The sequence below is a fragment of the Pimephales promelas genome, chromosome 10 (genome assembly GCF_988280905.1).
Source record: "Pimephales promelas chromosome 10, fPimPro1.hap1.1, whole genome shotgun sequence".
NCBI lineage: Eukaryota > Metazoa > Chordata > Actinopteri > Cypriniformes > Leuciscidae > Pimephales > Pimephales promelas.
The window spans coordinates 23,038,141-23,059,979 of record NC_142778.1 but is presented as its reverse complement, the minus strand read 5'-3'; the positions used below and the strand labels follow the sequence as shown (position 1 = coordinate 23,059,979).

Sequence of the window (21,839 nt, the reverse complement as noted above, 5' to 3'; positions counted from 1 at the left end):
TGTACTGAGAGGCTTCATTATCTCTATTTTCAATATGATCTACAGTAACGATAACGTCAGGGCTGTCTGTCATCTATGTCTTCAGATTCCATCCTGATAAAATGTTACCCTCTATTTAGCATCCGCCCATTTACAAAACATCACTTCACCTGCCAAACATGAACCAAGAGCCTATTCTGTAAGAATTCAGCTGGATTTAATTGCTCCACCTATCAATTCTCGCATGTCAGCACCGAGGCAGATAAGCTCAATGGTTCATTTGCAATATATTTCATATTTCACCTCTTGTGCTCTCTGGAGGAGCAATTACACGTACTGTTATTCTTGCAGAAGAATCCTGGTTAACAGCTTAGACAGCTGAGAAGCAGTTGAGATTGGCGTTTGCACATTAAATGAAGGAAAGCCAAAAGTTGTCACAATAACACATCAGCTTAAAAGTTACAAGCTATCAACACCAACATAAGAGAGATGGAATATCGCTAAAGGTGACGTTGTTAAGCCTTGTTCATATTCTCTTCGGATCGTACAAACCAAACTCTCTGGATACGTGATTCTTGAGATAGTTTTTTAACACGTCATGACGTTTGACTAAAGCTCGCAGTCTTTGTAGACTTGGACAGAGTCCTAACATTTCTCCACCCTATGTTCTGCTCTCCATGCACTCAAACATAACCATCTGCCAGCAGCCTCAAAGCAAGAAAATCTGGCAGAGTGCACTTAAACACCATGAAAAGCATTTCTGTAGATTCATTTATGTTTTGTGGTCCTCTTTTGGTTCTGTTTTAAATTCTGAATTTTACATATCCCAGTACACACACATAAGGTGTTCATTATTTATATCTCGTGATTTTCAGCTACCTCTCTGCCTCTGCTGTCAGCCATGGATGCAAACATTGTTTAAACATCCCTGTTGTGGTTGGGTCTTGGGATGTCTAGAGCATTAAGAAGTTGAATAAATCTTAGGACTTAACTATTAATTATCTGGGGTGCAGGGTCAAGAATGGGTCATCTCTGATCAATATTTACAAGACAAAAAAATCCGCTCCAAAATAAAACTCCATTCATGCTAACGCCTGACTAGCTGATGCTAATCTACTTTGCAAACAGTTTTAGGTCAGAGCCCTGCTGAAAGATCCCTGCTTAGCAATGGAGTATCCAGAGATTTATCTGGCGCTCTGGGGCTTTATCTGAATCCTTCAGGAGAATAAAGCCATCACGTCCACTCAGAGAAGTACTATATGAATTAAAGAGGACATGACCAGAAAAAGGAATGGGAAAAATTGCAACAGTCAGTATGGCAGCTATAGTAATAGAACTCTAGCCTTTAGAGTGATAAAACCTAAAAAATAAAACTGTCTTAAAACTATATGATTTATTGTACATGGACTGCTTGTACTGCTTTCTCCCATAAAATAGATGTGAAAGAAAACTTACTTCTGTGGTTGTAAATGGGTTGTCAAGCTTCAAAAAGGACAAAAAATAAAAAAAAAGTAGTAAAAGTACTCATAGGCACAATTAAGATATTGTTCACCGAATATTTTTTTTACAGCTTTTTACATCATTCACTTTCATTTTATGGACAAGAGAATATGAGACATAGGTGTAAATGAATATGTAGGAATAGAGCCAGACCGATATACTGTATCGGCAGGCCGACATTATTGGCGGTATCGGCAGTTATGAGATCATCGGTGAAGTGTAATCATAGTGTGAAGCTTGAATAACAATTAAAAGAACATCTTTATCAGTTCTCTTAAAGGATTAGTTCACTTTTGAAAAAACTTTTGCTGATAATTTACTCACCCCCATGTCATCCAAGATGTCCATGTCTTTCTTTCCTCAGTCGAAAAGAAAATTAAGGTTTTTGATGAAAACATTCCAGGGTTTTTCTCCATATAATGGACTTCAATGGGAACCAGACGGTACAAGGTCCAAACGACAGTTAATAACAGTTTCAGATGCAGCTTCAAATGTCTTTCAACAACACCAGACGATGAATAAGGGTTTTATCATGCGAAAAGTTCGATTATTTTAAAACTTATTCCAAAAATGTAACTTTTCTAAGGACAAATGCTAGCCTTTCTCTATTCTGTGAGGTGCGTTTGTAACGTCACGTAATACGTAATTACGTTCAAAAGGTCACAGGCGACATAGCCAGAAGTACAGAGTCAGAGTGTTTACAAGTTGAACGCATAGGTTGAACGTGCAAACTAACTCAAACGCCGTTTACAAAAAAGGAATTAAAAGGTAAAACAACGATGTCGGACGTTTTTGATTCTGTACTTCCGGCTATGTCGGCCGTGACCTTTTGAACGTAATTACGTATTACGTGACGTTGCAAACGCGCCTCACAGAATAGAGCAAGGCTAGCATTTGTCCTTAGAAAAGTTACATTTTTGGAATAAGTTTTGAAATAAGCGATCGTTTCGCATGATAAGACCCTTATTCATCGTCTGTTGTCGTTTAAAGACATTTGAAGCTGCATCTGAAACTGTTATTAACTGTCGTTTGGACCTTGGACCGTCTGGTTCCCATGTAAGTCCATTATATGGAGAAAAATCCTGGAATGTTTTCATCAAAAACCTTAATTTCCTTTCGACTGAGGAAAGAAAGACATGGATATCTTGGATGACATGGGGGTGAGTAAATTTTTAGCAAAAGTTTTTTTTTCAAAAGTGAACTAATCCTTTAACTCAAATAAGCATGACAAAATTTGTGACTATCATGTCCAGTTTTGCTGCTGTTAAATAAGCCGAGAGTGAAGCGGAATCAGCTAGTAATAATTATAATTACGTTACGTTTTTACAGTGTAGTTGACTGACTGTCCTTTTAACTTTTGATAATGTGACTGAAGTATTTATTTAATAGCACTTGACCGTTATAGCAATGAGACATATCATCTCTCCTTGGCCTGTTATATTGAAAATGTATATTTTACAATTTGCAGTATGACGTTATCCATTGCTAAATTGTGGCTCATCATAGACTAGCTAACCACAAAGCTAGCTAATGCCACTATTATCAGTGGAAGACCGCTAACGTTAACATTAATGAGCTTTGGTTACTCAGTTCTGTTGTGACGATAAAAGAAACAAGTTTCTTTTTAAAATGCATTATTATAGTATTTTAGTTAAAACTCATACACAACTACAAATAACTAACGTTAGGGAAATCTGTTAATGTTTTGTTGCGCGTTTCTGAAAAAAAAAATATATATACACTATATATCGGCCGATATATATTGGAATATCGGATTTTAAAACCATCAAATATTTGTATCGGTATCGGCCTTCAATATCCTTTATTGGTCGGGCTCTAGAATGTATGAATGAATATATGCATACATTTTATTTCAGTAGAAGACCCTTTGTGTGATTTGAACATTTGATACGCTATGTTGAAACATAAGCTTGGCAAACAGCTTTGGAAATGTCAGACTATTCCCATTCCCAAGTACAAAGGGGCTATACTTCCATGGCTAGAAAGGAAATCATCAAAATGGCCACAGCGTGAAATAACTTTAATAAGAACTTCTTATAAGTCACATTTATAAGTGTGGTGAGGGGGGCGTGGTTGGCACGCTGTCTGCACGGAGAGATGAGTCAAGGGGCTGTGCGGTGAGTAAGTGGATCAAGGACAAGTGATAACACCTGTGTCTGATTCCAGTGATTGGTGTGGAGAGACGGTTAAAGCCAGCACAGTGGGAGAAGAACGGGAAGAGAGAAAAGACTGGGACTTGTGCAGCGATCGAGTGGAAAGAGTGCTGGAGGAAGCAAGGAGAGCTGAATCAGCGTGGAAAGAGTTTGATTGAAGTTGTGCTGTGCTGTAGCGAGACTACGGTGAACGCGCTTTGTGCGCACCTTTTGTTTTGTTTGATTCTGAGTAAATAAAGTCTGTACAAGTCCCAGTATCGCCGACCCTGTCTCCTTCTTCCTATACCTCTACTAAGAACTGTATTACAATAAGCTTCTAATGTAATTCTATACTTCTGCAGTTAGCTGATCATGGTGGCTTAATAATTATCCTTTTAAGAAACACAAACTCCCTGTAGAAAGATAAAGAAGGAATTGTCCATTCAGTTCAATCTTTAAATAATGCTGTACAGTTCAACCTTCACATTGCAAACTGTTTCAGTCCAACAGGTATATCATTTATCTTTAGGCAACAGGAAAGCATAAAGGTTGATGAGTGAAACACAAACCTAAAGTAATGCACAATTTGAGGGGTAGACAAATTAAGGTACCCCCAGCTATTCACCAGAAACTGGACCACATGTTAACGCTAATGTCACAGACTTTTAAGATTTCTCTGACGGTAAAGGATTACACTCTTAGGTGTAATCAATATTCTGGCTGTGGTTTGGGAAGAGAGCCAAACTAGTGGAAACTAGTCTAACTCCGTGTACAGTACATTAGTAAGACGCATGACTATATTTATGACCTGCTTGTTTTACATCTGTTTAGACAGCCACAGCCAACTGGGAGCCATATAGTTATAAATCCATTGAATCCTATACTTTCGAGTCCTCATATTGCTGTTTTCCTATTGCAAAATTAGGCTTTGTGTTTCCACAACACTTCACGTTCAAGCATGTCTATACCATCATGCATGTACACTTTACGTCAAACACAAGAAAATACACCACTCATAAAACAATCAATACTCAAGAGCCCGTGCAGGACTCCCTGTCTTTAATAGAAATATTTACATAACCTGAAGATAATATTTTGGTGTGTTTCACTGGACATTGTCATCTAGGAGTGATGTTAACGACAGAAAGGATATTGTTTAGTTGACTCCATGTATCTAATGTGGATCAGATGTTCCCTTTTTAGCCTTCCTTTCAGAGAAAAACACAGTCGACCGGCCCTGAGGTGTGCATGCAGTGCTGCATACTTCTGGATAATAACACACTCTGTTTTAAAGGAGTGCACTGATACAGAAATGGTGCCGATGCTTTTATGAGAGTATCTGCTCAGATGACGGATTGTGAAAGACTGTACTTCTGCATCCTCTCCAACAGGACCAAACATGGAGCGGAACAGCAAGTTTAAGATCCATCTGACTGACCTGTTTACTGCAGCTAAATGGATAAGATAATCTTTTAAAGCCAGCTTTAAAAGACTGATAACTTCTTAATCTGTTTTTTTGTTTTGTTTTCCAGTAAAAGTACCTAAAAAGCAAGGTTGGAATTATGTAACATATTAAGATTTGTTTTAAGAAGAATCCAGAATTAACCTCTTAGCTGTCACCCCCCTTTTTGAGAATGGGGGTTAAAATGCACTATTCAAACTTAAATGGTTGTAATTTAAGAATGCTTTGGAATATATACCCAAGTTTGGTCTTGTTTTAAAGAAAACACTCAGCAGAATATTGAAGTGAAAACACTTCAAAAAATAAAAGTATGAAAAAGTTATGGAAGTTTAAATTTACAGTAAATCAAATATACTGTACTATATATTTTTATTTTATATAAAATATATATTTTACAAAATATTTTTTACTCTAAAATTTCTATAAAAATCAAAGCCATACATCTTATCAAGTTATGTTCCAAATTTGAAGTTGATATCACAAAAATTGAAGTTCCCATGAGATTTTGTTTAGGCGTAGTACCAAAAATAGCCACCGGGTGCCATTGAATTCCATTGAATTTAGTTGTATACATTCTGCCTTAACAAATTAATACATTTCTGTCCAAATATCAATTCTGTCACAAAATTTGGAACCTTAAGACTCTGACCTTTCTGACAATATCAGTTTTGTCAAGATTAGAAAAGGTTTTGATCATAAATTATGAAATATAATGATGCCCAAAAGGGGAGGAGCCTGATAAAATAAGTACCGTTTCTATGGTAACGCAATGTTCAATTCAATGTTCAAAAGCTTTCAAATGATACCTAATTTATATTAACTACTAAAATATGTGATATAATAAAAAAAGGCGATGAAAAATAATATTATATTTTAGAGGATAATATTATACTATATATTTTTTATTTTTTATTGAAAAATACTAGATTATATGTTTTATTATGAACTTTTAGCATACAAACAGAAGTTTAAATTATTAAAAGTGGGTGCATCGACTTTGTGACAAAGGTCAAAACTCCTGTTATGATGCAGATTTTTTTGAGGTGCACTCTTGTCATAAATTCATCAATTACTCTTCCTACATAATTTTTTAACACAAAACAGGGGTAGAATATCTATTTAGAAGTCTTAGACCTTTCCAACGATATATAATTTGTCATAATTAGATTAGGATTTAATAGAAATATAGTGAAGTGTACCGGGACGGTGACAGTTAAGGGGTTAAGTTACAGTTTTGTTGTTGTTCCCACACAAATGTTCTTGTTTAAATCTTTAAATCTTGTTTAAACCATATTCAGATATATTCCAAGGAAACATTTTTTTGCAGTGTAAAATGAATGATTATTTTCACTTTTAAATGTATGTATAGAATAACACATTTTCGTTGTGGAAACATCAAGAAATTCTTTTCATAGGTCAATGCACAAAGCATCATTTCTAGCACAAGACAGGCAGCTCTCTGTTCTTTACACTCAATCACATTACATTCTCGCAAGCACAGCAACTAAAATATGGCAATCTGAAGCACAGCATGGAGGATTTTTATGCTAAAGAAACTGAAAATAAACAGAGGGCTCACCACACAGTCATTCACATTTTTATTGGCGTGAGTTTCCTGATATGGATGAGGGTCTGTTACAGTAGCTCTGGCATGCTGTGGGTCAGTTTTGGGGAGCTATAAATTTTATTTTCCTCAGTTACATAAAACGAACACCGTATAACTTCTCAAATTGAGGCAGGGATCGAATGTAGAAGTGAGAAATGGAGAAAAAGACTTTCATCACTGCTTGTTGGTTAGAAAGAACATTAATGTCAAAGGGACACTTTATCAATTTTCAGCGCTATCAAAAACACGTTCTAGGACAACAATGGTATCTAATCAGTGGTGCTACTGATGTTGTAAAGCTCAGTGCAGATTTATCATGCGTCTTTGACTGTGGATAAAGTATGCATGACTTAAAAAAATGTGTCAGAGCACTTAAATTAGTATGTTGTTACTTTTAACAGATGTTTCTTTTACGGGTCATTTACTTTATAGCATCATACGTTTATCTTGCCTTTATCTCCAATACAGCTTAAATGTGCGTGGGTTTGAGTGTGTGGCGCTGTTACGGTTTTGTCAAAGTAGCCTAACTCCAGTGATAAGCAAAAATGTGCTGTGCTTGTGGGATCACTGTTGAGATCAGAGCGTTAACGCCTTATTGACTTATCAAACCTTTGAAGCAGCAGCTGCAGTTGAGCGATCAAACACAATCACAGGTAGAGGAAGGGAGTTCGCTCGCAGCATGCAACAGTGGTAAGTAGGGGTGTGCGATATGACGATTTTTAATCGTGGACGATTAAAATGTCTCCACGATCTGCTTTTGAAGAAATATCGTAGTATCGTGTTACAGTTCTATCAGTTCAGTTCTGGCGCCTTCGTCTCTCAACTGTACAACGCGACGTAGCCTACACATGATCACACGTTAAGGAATAGGTACGGGACACTGCAATTCACAAAAGTTCATTATTTGCATAAGCCTTGCCGGTTAAACATTTAATTCACGCGCTGATGCGCTGTTCTAACGTGCGCTTTCCTGACCGCATAACCCCCGACGCTCACATGCACTAGAAGTCTGTCAAACAGCGCCTGAATACTGGACTAAGTTATCTCTCGAGTCTTATTAAGCTAATATTGTTAAATACACACAATGTTTACATAAACAGGCTATGTCTAAAGTGAAAGCAAACATTTGAGAGAATATCTGGTGTAATATATGCGTCTATATTAAACGCGTCGCGTGCTGGTCTAAAAGCAACAGGAATAAATAGTAGCCTACTGCCGCTTGTCCTTAAAGGGATAGTTCAAAAAAATAAATAAATAAATAAAAAATCCGTCATTATTTACTCACTCTAATGTTGTTCCAAACCTGTATTAATTTCTTTCTTGTGCTGAACACAAAAGACAATTTTTTTTTTAATGTGGGTAACCAAACAGTTGCTGGTCCCCATTAAAGGTTCTCTAAGCGATGTGGGGCCAAAGCATTTTTTGTCGCATACATCAAACGTCTCCTCACTATCGGCTAGCTGCCTTTCCCCTAAACACACTGTAAAAAAACGCGGTCTCTGTAGACACCACAGGCTCCACAAACGGCAACAAAAACAATCATGTCTCACCCGGACAACGAAACCTAACAAACAGTGTTCCAGCCAATCACTGGCAAGAAGTATTTGAGGGTGGGTCTGGGGGGTTAGTGCGCGTGCACATGAAGGGGGTGTGTGTGTGAAGGAGATAGAAGCATCAGAGGGAAGTTTGAAAAATGGCCGACACACGACCAAATAGACGTCGTTCTGAAGAACAAATTAAAAAGAAGAAGGAGTCGGATAAAGAACGTGCGAAGTTCCGAATTTACATCGGTAGCAAAGCTTTTGAACGATGGCGAGAACTCCGGCGGCAGAAGGGCTTCCAGTCCGACGTCAGGTTGCTCTGTTTTTGCTGGACAGGTGGGTAACGTTAAATTGTTTTTTTTCTTCTAAATTGACGCTTTATGTTCGCCAAACCCACACAAGGATATAATTAGCTAGAACTATGCACGTTCACAATTATTTCAGGAAGGACGGAAGGGAGGGGGAGGAGATGAGATGCGGCGGAGGGAGGGTCTAGCTAGCCTCCGATTTGTTTGAAAATATTCCGAACGTCAACAACACCCAGGATCGCTCAGAGAACCTTTAACTTCCAGGAGAGAACCTATAAAAAAAAAACTATAAGGAGACCAGCAACTGTTCGGTTACCCACATTATTCAAAATAACTTTTATTTTCAACAGAAGAAAGTAACTTATTCGGGTTTAAAACATCTTGAGAGAGTAAATTAAGACAATTTTCATTTTTGAGGGAACTATCCCTTTAGTGTTAATAAAAAAAAAACACAAGGAGAAAATCACTCACTGACTGAAAACTTTAATATATCTTTAATAAGAATCAATTTATTCAGTGAAGTCTAGTGTTTTAATTTCATATTTGTTCATTTAATTACTTCAATGCTACTGCTAAATACACCTACTGCATCTGAAAAAATAAAGCACTATTTATTTAAAATGAATATTAATTTGTGTAATGTTTATCTGGTCTTATTTTTTTTATAACAAAGAAAATAATGACAAAGATTTTTATCTTCGCCACTGGCCTAAATGTGTGGCTTTCTTTTTTCTTTTGTTACCCAAGGCTTTGTTTTTAACATAGGGACATTAGTTTGGCTGTAATGAACAGCCACTTGCAAAATATTAAAACCAACTTGAAAAAGAATCGTGATAAAAAATCGTGATCGTGATTTTCCTAAAAAAAATCGTGATATGATATTTTTTCCATATCGCCCACTGGTAAGCAAATACCACAAGAGATGCAGCCAGTAAGGCTACATTAACACTACAGGCTGAAACGACCCAATTCAGATTTTTTTGCTCCATATGCGACCTGTATCTGATCTTTTCATGACAGTCTGAACGACACAGATCTGATCTTTTCAAATGTGACCCAGGCCACTTGGGTATGTGTTTCAAATCCGATATGTATCCGATCTTTTGAAATGCGACTTCAATCTGAACGGCCAGGTCACATGCATCAGACCCGCACGTTATTAATATGCGACAAACGTCGTAATTCTGCGCTGAAGTAAGAAGATTGTAATTGTTCTGGCTCTATTGGCAAAATAACTTTAATATTGCTAAATGAGCTACTTGATGTTTAGCTACTTCCGCAAACAACAAATGACGCTGTTGACCGCTGAGTAATCTTCTGCGCATGTGGGTCACTTCTGGGTCATTTCACATTCACACAGGAAATCACAAAAGGTCGCATTTAATTGGAAATGTGAATGGTCTTGCAAAAAAATCACATTTTTCACACAAAAAAAAATCAGAATTGAGCATTAAGCCCCTGTTGTGTGAACGCAGCCTTACAGTAATGTGTTACAATTCTTGAGACCGTTTTTGATATCATCGCAAAAACTAATAGTAAACAAGCTCTCAAGCTTACTGAGGACAAGGAAATAGTGATGAAAAACAAAGAAACTTGTGGCAAGCAGGACGAGGCCAAGGGTGAGAGAACTAATAAGTGACCAGTGGCGTCATTACTAATGAGCGAAGGCTGGTCCTCCTCTCTCGTACTTCATTGTCTTCGCTCGTTCTTTTATGCTTCCGTAGCTCCTCCTTGAGATATGAGGCCGGTGCGGGTGATGCTCATTAGTAATCACGCCACCAGCCTCGTGCCGTTCTCTCACGGCCCTCGTCCTCGTCAAGAACTGTCAAGAGCATGACACACCAGCAGGCAGCAATATAACCTAACCGTAAAGCCATGTTGGCCGATCAGAAGCCTAACAAAAAGTTATTACAGGTTCCGGTAGGCAGATAACAGCGCAGCGTGGGCGCACACTCTGACGTCACAAGGCAAAAACCCTGGTTTTACCGTCTCCGTGTGGTAAAAAAAGTCATGGTTATAAAAATACCCGTGTCCGTGTGGACAAGGCCTTAAACAGTTCGTTAGTACCAAATTGATTGAGTTCTCTTTCACATTTCACCTAAACATTTAAACGGGCAAGGCTTAAAAATTAGAGCCTGACCGATAAAGGATTTTGAAGGCTGATACCGATACAAAAATTTGTTGGTTTTAAAATCCGATATTCCGATATATCGGTCGATAGATATATATATATTTTTTTTTTAGAAACGCGCAACAAAACATTAAATGATTTCCCTAAAAAATTAGTTATTTATGAGTTAACTAAAATTTTCTAATTTTAAAAAGAAACTTGTTTCTTTTATTGTCACAACATAACAGAGGAACATCAAAATATATTAAAGTTCTGATAATTAAAATAATTAGTCCCTACATTGCCTTATAAGCTACCTTATAATTACAATGTCAGCTTTTTATCCCTTTACCTGCACTTTTTAAATTCGTTCCATCCAGCTACATCAAACCATTTTCAATCATCAGTTGCTTCCTGCCTTCTAAAACCTACTATATAGCGGTTCTAAATCCATTATTTTATTTTTTTAAATATTGATTTATCAGCCATTATAAATGGCGATACCGGTAGTTTGGAAAATGTCTAATATCGGCCGATAAAATCGGCCTGCCTATAAATCGGTCTGGCTCTATTAAAAATGCATGCAAATACAAACTTTCATGGTGGTGCAGCACCACATCACTTGAGCGTAACCACGCAATAAAAGGTCATCCAAAATATCGACAATCAACAAATTTCTCAGATTTTCCCTGTTTTCCCTGAGTGGTGCTCACCTGTACAAAACTTGCTGCCACAATGCTAGGGTGTTGTAGGTTGTTGCCAGATCATTGCAATCTATTTGCTATTGTGTCCTTGTGCAATCTATTTGCTATTGTGTTGTAAAAAAACATGAAGCAAAAGTATTATCATTCTAAAGTTTTCATCGAGGAATTATTTTAACTATATAGCCATTAAATATAGCTTAATATAAAAAAAAGAGTAAACGTCTAAGGCATATATCTTCATTTAGATAGCTCTCTCTGTGTGTGTTCCCAGTATATACAATATACAAAACGTGCATACTGGTACTGTGATATGCAGCACATCCCTTATGTACACTCAATCAGTCACATGTTCAGTCTAAATATTGACCTCATACAAGTGAACTGTAAACCTCTCATCACACTCCAAAATGTACTTCAAAATGTGACCTTTAAAATGACTAACGTTCCAGGAGATGTTTAAAATAAATACATGGTAATTCAGCAAAACACTAAAGATTTAATAGACGATTCTAAAAAGAAATTGTCGACACAGAGAAAAATAAAAGCTTTTAGGAATAAAGAGAATGTTGAAGTCTGGAAGTCACATAAGGACACGTTTTACCTTTGTAGCCAAGTTTAACTCTAGGCACACTCTCCTTCATGCAGTCCACCTTGGGCAGAGAGAAGAAGAGCATCATCAATGTAGACCACCAGACACTGGAGAAATGCCCCATCCCGACCTGGTGGAGATGCAGATGTCTGTTCCGTTGATTTCCCCCCCAGCAGTCCTCGTGATTCTCCCGCTGTGGACCTGTGATGGAGAGGACAGTTAAGGGACATCCAAGGGAGTGGCTGGGCATCTTTGTGTGTGTGTGTGTGTGTGTGTGCGGTGTTTGAGGTCTTGTTAAATCCCAGACAAATGTTCAGCTGCTTTACTGTGGACTCTTTCAGGCATGTCTATGCATTTTAGCAGCTCTGCATCAGCTGCTGCTCTATTCAAGCCCTTTCTTTTGTCCACCAACACACATACTTTCTTTCTCTCTCTTTCTAAATCTGTTTGTCTCTAAACAAAAGGTCAGCTTGATGAGAGCAGCCACTTTCAGCCTTCTTTCAAATGCCTTTCTTTTATTTTCTCACACCATCTCTCATCTGCTCTGTCCCCGTCTCTCTTTCTTGCTTCCACAACAAACACTATTGTAAAGCTGAATGGCTGGGGTGACGATCATGTCTGAATCTCTGCTTCATTAGTCAACAGAGTGCCATGAAATTGTGGGAGAGAGAGAAAAAAACTGTTGTAGTTCATCTTCATTACAATATTTCCTGCAGGGAATCATTAAGAACAAGGATTCACAGGGCTCTCAAAAAGATCCCAAACGAGCAAATTAATGAACGAATGAAAGAGGGGATGGAGAGGCTTCCACATTGTTGTCCAACAACTAACTTGTGGGTTTATGTAGATTTTTACCGGGGTTCACCAAGGAATGAATTAAAAGACTTGTCAGTGAGGGCTTGGACGTGTTGACAGTGTTCTGTGCTTTGGCATGTTGAGTAAAATCCTCTCTAAAATCATCATTTAAAGAACTTTCAAATGGCCGAATCACATTTTGCAACAAATTCACCACCTTCAACGATAAAAAAAAAAATCAATTCAGAACTTGATTTCAGTTCGATTTCTCGACTTTTTGTGTGTAAACAGACACAACACATACATGAAAAATTGTCAACATACCCATCTCACGAGTATCCTCGCAAACAGTCGCTTGTCTTAAGTGAACATAAACAATTAAAGTGATACTCCACTTTTTTTGGGGGGGGGAAATAGGCTCATTTCACCACTCCCCCAGATTTAAACATTTGAGTTTTACCGTTTTCGAATGTATTCAGCCGATTTTTTGATATTTAGAAGAATATCAGTAACCAGACAGTTTCTGGTCTCATTGATATATTTTTTACTACTATGGAAGTCAATGAGACCAGAAACTGTCTGGTTACTGATATTCTTCTAAATAAAAGAAAATCGGCTGAATGGATTCGAAAACAGTAAAACTCAACTATTTCCAAAAAAAAAAAAGAAAAAAAAAAGTGGAGTATCCCTTTAAGAAACAAAACAGGAGCGTGTCATTTTGGTAGTGTCCATTTATTTTAATGACCAACTGCTACCCAAACACATCCACTGCGTTGTTAAAAAAAAAAAAAACAGGAACACAATTATTCTATTTTTTAGATGTGTCTGACAAAGACATACATTGTCACTAAGGAATGCACACATATCTCTAACTCAAACACAAAGATAAGTCAGATTTGTCTGTTTATTTAAAAGAGCGAGGCGGCAGATAGCTTTGATTATGATGGATCATAAAGCATTTGTGACATGTAAAGGCAGATTTAAAGGGGCTAAGGGAGCTATCTCGGAGAGCAAGTGTCAAGACGATATCTGCACTGGGGCTCTTGGGTAATGCCTGAGTCTTGGAAGTTCATATATCTAACAATAGAACTTCTTTCATAATTTTTTTTTTTTATGTTTTCTTTCTCTGATTTGACATGATAGCTATTGTACAGTATCTCCTGGACAGCTTACACCTACCCCAGACATAGTCCACTACATTACTTTACCGTTCAGCTTTACAAAAGGTCAGAGCAAGTTCATTATTCTGAGCTCAAGTTACGCATGCATGTTATTCTTTGCAGGGGTCAATTTCTTTCACAGTGGTCATAGTCGGGTGTAAGACTTACCCCCTTGCTCTGTGTAAATAATATTCGTATCAACATAGCACATGCAGACACCAAGGCCATGTTATGTTTTCATAATATTCTAATCACAACATAAATTTTGTTTATGAACAACGAAAATTTGTTCGTTACATCACATGAAATTCATATCATGTTCAAGGTGACGGTTGGGCTCTCTAAGACTAACACCGGTTTTAAATAATATCCTATCATTTGCCCCCTCAGAATAACCATTAAATTACTCTGCGGATATATGGCTGTATTTTCTGGCTTTGATATTTTATATAACCAAGCCATTTTTTGTCAAATATTTTTTGCTTAAAGAGGAAAAAAAATCAAAAGGTAAAAAAATATTATTATGAGAAACAGAAATACGGTTTTGTTGCAGCCAGAGATAGTAAAAAATTGTTTTGGTTGAACTGAAATGGATCTAGTTAGTTTGGCAGCATTCATTTATTATTCCACATGACTCTAATTATACTGTACATAAATGACTGAAGTTGAATTACTTCAAATAAAGCAAAGGGTATTTACACTAAGTGTAAGTGGTACAGTACTGTATGCACGAGTATAAATAGAAACTGCATTGCGTTACACTACTGTAAGAAATGTTGTAGTGTTAAGGTGCTTTTCACATATGGTGCTGTTCACACAAAATTGTACTGTAAGTAACATAAGTCATTTTCCTTAAAGGTGCAGCGTGTAGATTTTAGCGGCATCTAGCGGTTCGGTTGCGAGTTGCACTAAGGGCTTGGCCCACTACTCACCCCTACCTTGTGAAGAAACTATGGTGGCTAAAATGGGACAAACATATCGTCGTCTGAGACAGCAGAGAATAGCCAGAGTAAGCCGAGAGTCTGTAACATTGTCACTCTTTCTGTACCACAGTCCATTATAAACCACATCATGGATAAAGTTTACAAAACCATAGTCAGGATCAAGGGTCATCATATATAATATAATAATAGTAATCAGCTGATTGTCTCACAAATATAACCAGCACTAGGGTTGTGATGGTGAGGATATGTTCTCACCGGTTAATCGACGTGTGACAACACCGGTGGGGGCTTTTAAATCGCTAATTTAAAGGCAAACGTAAAATGCACACGTTTTCACGGGCATACATAATGGTGCGGTAGGCTCGATCCTCCAGAAGTGTTTGGTAGTCCTCGGCAGTGTCGTGTCCATCAAATACAATCAGGATTGTCATGAAATTGGAGCTCAAACCATCACTGATCCACCCGTGCTTCACTCTGAAGATTGGCCGCCAGGCATATAGATGTGAAACCTTCAACATTGGCCAGTGTTTCAGTTTCAATGTCCAACCCCTGTCAACCTTCATAAAAGGTTATGTAGATATAAATGTCTCATTCTAAGGTAATAAAAACATAACAGTTCATTGAGACACCACTGAACACATAGTTATGGATCTTATATTGCATTTCTGTCAATAACAGATCCTCAGAAATATTACACATTGCACCTTTAAAGGTAATATGTAAGAATTTTGTATCAAAATATCCAAAAACCACTTGCACCGTGTTATAATTCGTCAACAAGTTTGCAATATATGGTCTTCGTCTTGGAATTTATACTGACACCAACTGGTGTAAATGTAAAGTGAGCGCTTTTACTATTTTTGAATGTATTGTATTGAATGTATTTTGAATGCATTTATTGTTTATGTAGTTTCCCAAGCATCAGTTTTCTCAGAAATACCAATAGCATTGTCATGTGTACAGTGCAGACCATGCAGGATATTTTCACAATAAAGGTGATTTTAGTTTATCTATTTAAATGTTTTACATGTGAAGCAATAAACATACATTTTTAAGTATCCTTAAAAGTATGCTCACATTAGATATAGAATCCAGATATCACTCTCCAGGCTGTTTAGAACAAGCTGTTTTATTCTGGGATGTCCCTTTATGAGACTGTGCCATGTTGAGATCACATGACCAGCTGGTACTCTTCTTTCCAAGTTAACTATTTTCAGAATAGACATAAATGCAATGACATACATATGCAGCCACTTACTCACACAGACTGAGATTAAAAAGTTGCTCATTTAATATATATATATATATATATATTAGTCATAATTCCACTTAAAATCTGTGAGACATGGTTCTGTGACCTGGAATGTGAAAACAACTCAACTTAATACCTATACTGAAAACATTTGTAAAATCTTATTTCCCCTTGTTTGTTTTGAATACATTATAATTGCCTCAGGACGTAACTGAATGACTGACAGCTCACATATGGAGCGAAAGTAAAAGCAGACCTTTAGTTCAACTCGTTGAATAGTGTTCGCATGACACTTTGAGTTTGGACAGTCCTTTGGCCTCAACTTAAACGCTCAATCACACAGCAGGACGATGTCATAACAATTTCATCTCAAACTTAATTTCTAATCATCAACAACTGTTTCCTACAGTCTGTAAATTTGACTTGAAGAAGTTTTTTTTATATATATATCTACAGCCGTTCATGAAGTTTATCATCATCATCCATGGATCATTGCACCTGGCAAATGAAAAAGATATTCTCAGAGGAAAGAGAACAGTAAAAAAAAAAAGCTTTCAATTGTGTTCTCCAAACATTAAAAAGGGTGAAGCTCTCTCTTAAGACCTGTTTGCTTGAGCCAAGTCCATGTTTAATGATACGTTTTTAATCCCCCTTCTCATCTTTAAAGAATGATGTTTTAGTTCTCATACCTGCATTTAGCTCGAGGAGAGCCAGGTGCATATCTAATGACAGAGAGCAGAAAGAGAGCGAAGAAATTCCTCCCTGCCAACATTCCCAATCCTCATTATGTGCCCGGAATACCTGACACTCGGTCAGTCTGTCTGTCTGTGAGTGACAGGTTTAGGGAATTATGGGTAATTCAATCCATCCTGGAACCTCCATAGCCGTAATTGAGAGCAGACAAAGTGCTCGGATAATGCCTCCTGTCGATTAGCGGTGTTTGGAGTGAGCGGATTAAAAACTGTACTGTTACCCACACACAGGTGAAGAAGGGGTGGATGGATGGTGTAAGGTTTAGGCCGTGTGAAGGATGAATAAGAAACGAGGGGTTTGACATGGTTTGGGGTTTTTATCAAGGGTGTCCAGGTGAGAATACGCAACATGTCAATTTAGGATACAAACATCCACACACTTAAAACAGTATCAGTGAAAAAAAAAACAAACAAAAAAACAGACTCAGCCTATTTTATGAAGCAAGTTTTGGTGGCTCTACCCAAGTATGAGTTTAATTTGAGCAAACTCTGTTTTTTCGGGATTAAGAAGATGGATTGGTTTTTGGTAGTATTCATTGCCATGGTAACTTAAATTGCACAGCTAACCTGCAGAGGTTTCATTTAGAGCCCGACCGATAAAGGATTTTGAAGGCCGATGCCGATACAAATATTTGTTGGTTTTAAAATCCGATATTCCGATATACCGGCCGATATTATTATTTTTTTTTTTATTTTAGAAACGCGCAACAAAATATTAACAGATTTCCTTAACATTAGTTATTTGTAGTTAATTATGAGTTTTAACTAAAATAATACGATAATGCATAACTGGTTCTCTCTGCCCGACTCTGGCTGGATCAGCAGGTTGCAGGATGTGTGGCGCGTTATACACTACTGTTGACAACAGGGACGGTGTAGAGTGCCCTCTGGTGGACAAACTATACAACTCCAACACTCATGACATGGTTGAAGCGTGATTCGTCCGTTTTTATTTTATTTTTGAAATATTCATTTATCGGCCATTATATCTGCCGATACCGATATTTTAGAAAATGCCTAATATCGGCCCATAATATCGGCCTGACGATATATCGGTCTGGCTCTATTTTCATTCCAGGTAAGAGATCGCAAACCAAATTTGGACCAATCAGCTGTGAGAAATCTGAAATTGATTTGATGAAATAAAGCCACTGACCATGTATCTCATGATCCAAATGAAAGAAATTGCCCTGCTTTGCTGCTAATGATTTATTTGTACGGGAACATACCATTTTTCAGTTTCAAACTTTTTTGGCTTTTTTTGATCTGACCTGGCAACACTGGCAATTACTGTAAAAAAAAAAAACATGGCATAATGGCAATCACCCAAGCATTATGATTGCACTTTTGCATACCAAGCTCAGATTTTTCTTTTAAAAAAGAACAGTTAAAACTGAAGTTCCTGCACTAGGGCACAGCCTTTTGCCTTCTAAATGAGTCAAGAAGTCTACAATTTAAAAGAATCAAGTTTTTTTTTTTTTTGTCTTACTGCCTCATATACTGCTGATGTAGTGAGGAGAGACAGTGAGGCGAGACAGACGGAGAGAAAATGCACGAGAAAAAGAGACAGAAGTCTAAAAAAGAAATCTCACTTCTGTGTTAGAGACTTTTAACACCCAGGTGGCACTATGCTCCACGGTCGTACAGTAAACACACTTAAACACGGACATACACACACATTCAGAGCAACTAGAATCCATCACACTGCCACTTACTGCCCTACTTTGATTCTTCAGCATACACAGAGGAAATCCAGCTCCCCACCCTATAGTATCATGTTTTCCTCTCCACATTTATGTCAGAGCTCCAGCTTGCTTCTGCAAAACATTATATTGAGAACACAGGTACAACTATACTGTACGGAATGTTATGCTCATGTTTTATATAGATAATCAATATAGATAAATGAACTGCTAATATCTATCTTAATAAGGCGATACTAAAAAGGAACACTCACATAGTCTATAAATTGTGTGTGCTCCATCTGTGGCTTATGACTGAGACTTTCTCTTGGTCTCACCCCATAAAACAGTGGGGTGTGTTAGAGTTTCCATAAAGTCTGCGTGCATCTTAGAGAGGTATTATCCGGCCAGTTAACACGAGGCAAATACCGCTGTGAAGAGAAAGAGCCCCCTCTAACCCACTCGAGTACTGCGTCCTGGCTTACTTCAGTCCCCTTCAAGAGTCAAGAGGTAACGCCAATCCCAGCTATAGCTGTTGGCGTGGACGTGTGAGGAGGACCAGAGGCAGGCTGAGAATCTCCCATCTTTCATTCCCTTGACAGACACAACAGACACACTTTACTCCCATTAAACATTCCTCACCAGCAAATCTGGCTAGCCGTTTGAAAACAAACCTTATCTGCTTTCACATCCTTATTAATCTTTTCCTTAATTTAAAGTCATCCATGGGAGGTTTTGTGGTGTTTAATCCATAAAAGTTGGAATTTAAGACAATTTAGGACAAAAACCTACTTTGACATGAGGTCAATTCTAATGATAATGATCCTTAAATGCTGCCCTAAGCCTTTGTGACCCTCCTCCTCCAAGTCCACACTTAAGTGACGTAATGCCACATAGTCTGTCTGGTAGTGTCCCCATGGAGCCTTTATCACATCATTTTATTATTAAAATATTATTATTTATACATTACATTTTAAACTAAAATAATTTCGAATCTAAAATAAATGAATATGGAAATAAAAGAATACATGTATAATAATAATATGCAAATAAATAAATATTGTGTGTCAATACATTTGTGCTTTTGTAAAGTGGCTTTTTTTTATCATACGCACTTGTTAAAGACAAATATTTGCTTTACACGAAGTTGCTTGCCTGTAAGAGGATGTTTAATAGGCCTAAATTAAATCTTCTGAAATGTTTGCTATCACCAAAAGATAACAGCAGAAGTGAAAGGGGAGCCATTCACGATCAACTAGGCTAAGTTACCAGAACAGCCTGTATCCTCACGAGAGTAAGCAATTCATTTACCCTAAAGTCTGCATCACACATATTACAACACACCATGCCACCGTTTTAATTGCTAACAGTATCTTTAATAACATATTATTATGTATATTATAGCCTAACTAAGGAAAGATCACTAACTATCGCCCGCGTCATAAAACAAACTGTCACTTATTCTGAGTGATGCCCCTTAAAAGCTTATCAAAATGTATGAACTGCTGAGGATGGGCATATTACTTCCCATAATCCCAGAATCTAGGCTACCATTGAAATGCAAAAAAAAATAATGAAATATTAATAAAGAGTAGCCTAACGTTACCTGTGAGAGCTGGTGTCTGTCGTTATTTTCTGGAAGTCTGAGGCGCAGTTTGACACTTCAAAATCCGTTATTATCCAAAGTCATGCTTGAAATGTTTTGAAGACGATTCTGCTGTCCCCAAACTAAGCTCTCTTCAACTTAATTGAGGGGAGACACATAAAACGAAAACAAATAAAAAGACTGATGAACTGTTCTCTCAGTGTGACTGGACTCAATGTGAATTTGGCTGAGGTGTCTGTCCGCGTCTGTGGGGCTCGTGTCTGCTGGCTCGAGCAGAGAGCACCAATTAGCGCCGCGTGCAGCAGGGAAGGAAGGGAGGGCGGGGGAATCGCGATTGAGCAGCACGCTTAAACATATTCACACATTTTATACGAGCTATAATGCTCATGTGTACGATATAAATTATATTTATATTATAAAAAATTGATTTAATTCGGTTGTGCCCCCTACATGAAAAAACAAAAAAACAAAAAAAAGACTAGAATTGGCTTTATGCACAGCTGCACTAGTACTTACTTCAGCCAGCTCCTTCGTTTCCTGTCTGTTATTATTGAACAAACTGATTAATCCAGGTGTGTCTGATTATTGTCGTTGGGACTAGGTCAGGCACACCTGGATTAATCAGCTTGTCCAATAATGGCAGACAGGAAACAAAGGAGCTGGCTGAAGTTCAGGAAGTAGTCCAGCTGTGCATAAAGCCAATTGTGCTCGAAGTAGGATTAGACCAATTAGCCTAATCCAGACCTCAGAAAAAGCACTTTGATGTCAAAAGGTGGTGCGAGACTGACCAGCATTGGGTGACATTATGAAGCCTATTTTTATTTTAGCCTATACCAAGCGGCAGTTGAATGGTCGATTCTGATGGTTGACAAACATTGGTGTGATTATTTTTAGTGAGATAGGCAGGTTTTGACATACAGTTTCATATAACTTTGACAAATTATTTCAGTTATTTCAAAGGTTCTATACAGCCTAAAATAGCAAAAGAACCAAACAAATGAACTGACTAAAGACTAAAGTTTATATCTGTAAATTTTGGAAACATTACAATCATGCTCACAAAGGCTGCATTTCGTAATCAAAAATCAAAAATACAGCAATATCGTGAAATATTATCACTAGTTTCTATTTTAATACATTTAAAATGTAATGTATTCCTGTGATGACAAAGCTGAATTTTCAGCATTTTTTCCAGCATTACTCTTCAGTGTCACAGCCTTTCAGAAATCTCTGCTCAAGAAACATTTATTAGTATAATTAATATCAATTTTGAAACCAGTATTTGCTTAGCATTTTTGTGGAAACAATGAGACCATTCAAACATTTTTGGTAAAATGAATATAGAGAAATTCATACTTTTATTCAAGGATGCATTAAATTGATTAAAAAAGTGACTACAGTGAATACATTAATAAATGTAACAGATTGTCTGGGTTTGCTATGTTTTTTCAGCTATGTGGCCTTTTAGTTGCAATGGTTTCTCAAGGATTTGGTTATATGTTACATCTATTGTTTCATTCACTTGTGCATTTAAGCCCTGTGTTTATTATGTCAGTTCACGTCAAGTTTAAGCCAGTTGTACTGTTCCTGTTCATTGTTCCTATTCTGTGTAAAAAACTTAATACTGCTTACATTTAGATCATGTATTTATCTTTATTTGCTGCCCAGCTGTGACTAAAGAAGTGACCAAAGGATG

At 37.3% G+C, this 21,839-nt stretch overlaps 1 protein-coding gene across 1 annotated transcript in view; it reads right to left on the bottom strand.

Moving 5' to 3' along the window:
• sema3d (sema domain, immunoglobulin domain (Ig), short basic domain, secreted, (semaphorin) 3D) overlaps window positions 1–20,565 on the bottom strand; it is a 45,073-nt gene extending 24,508 nt beyond the window's left edge. Inside the window, exons 1-2 of the mRNA XM_089116326.1 lie at window positions 20,144–20,565; window positions 11,965–12,153 (exon numbers count right to left, since the gene is read on the bottom strand). Of these exons, the coding sequence (XP_088972452.1) occupies window positions 11,965–12,076 (112 nt within the window). The 5' untranslated portion in view covers window positions 12,077–12,153; window positions 20,144–20,565. The remainder of the gene's footprint in view (window positions 1–11,964; window positions 12,154–20,143) is intronic.
• Window positions 20,566–21,839: the final 1,274 nt, after the last annotated feature.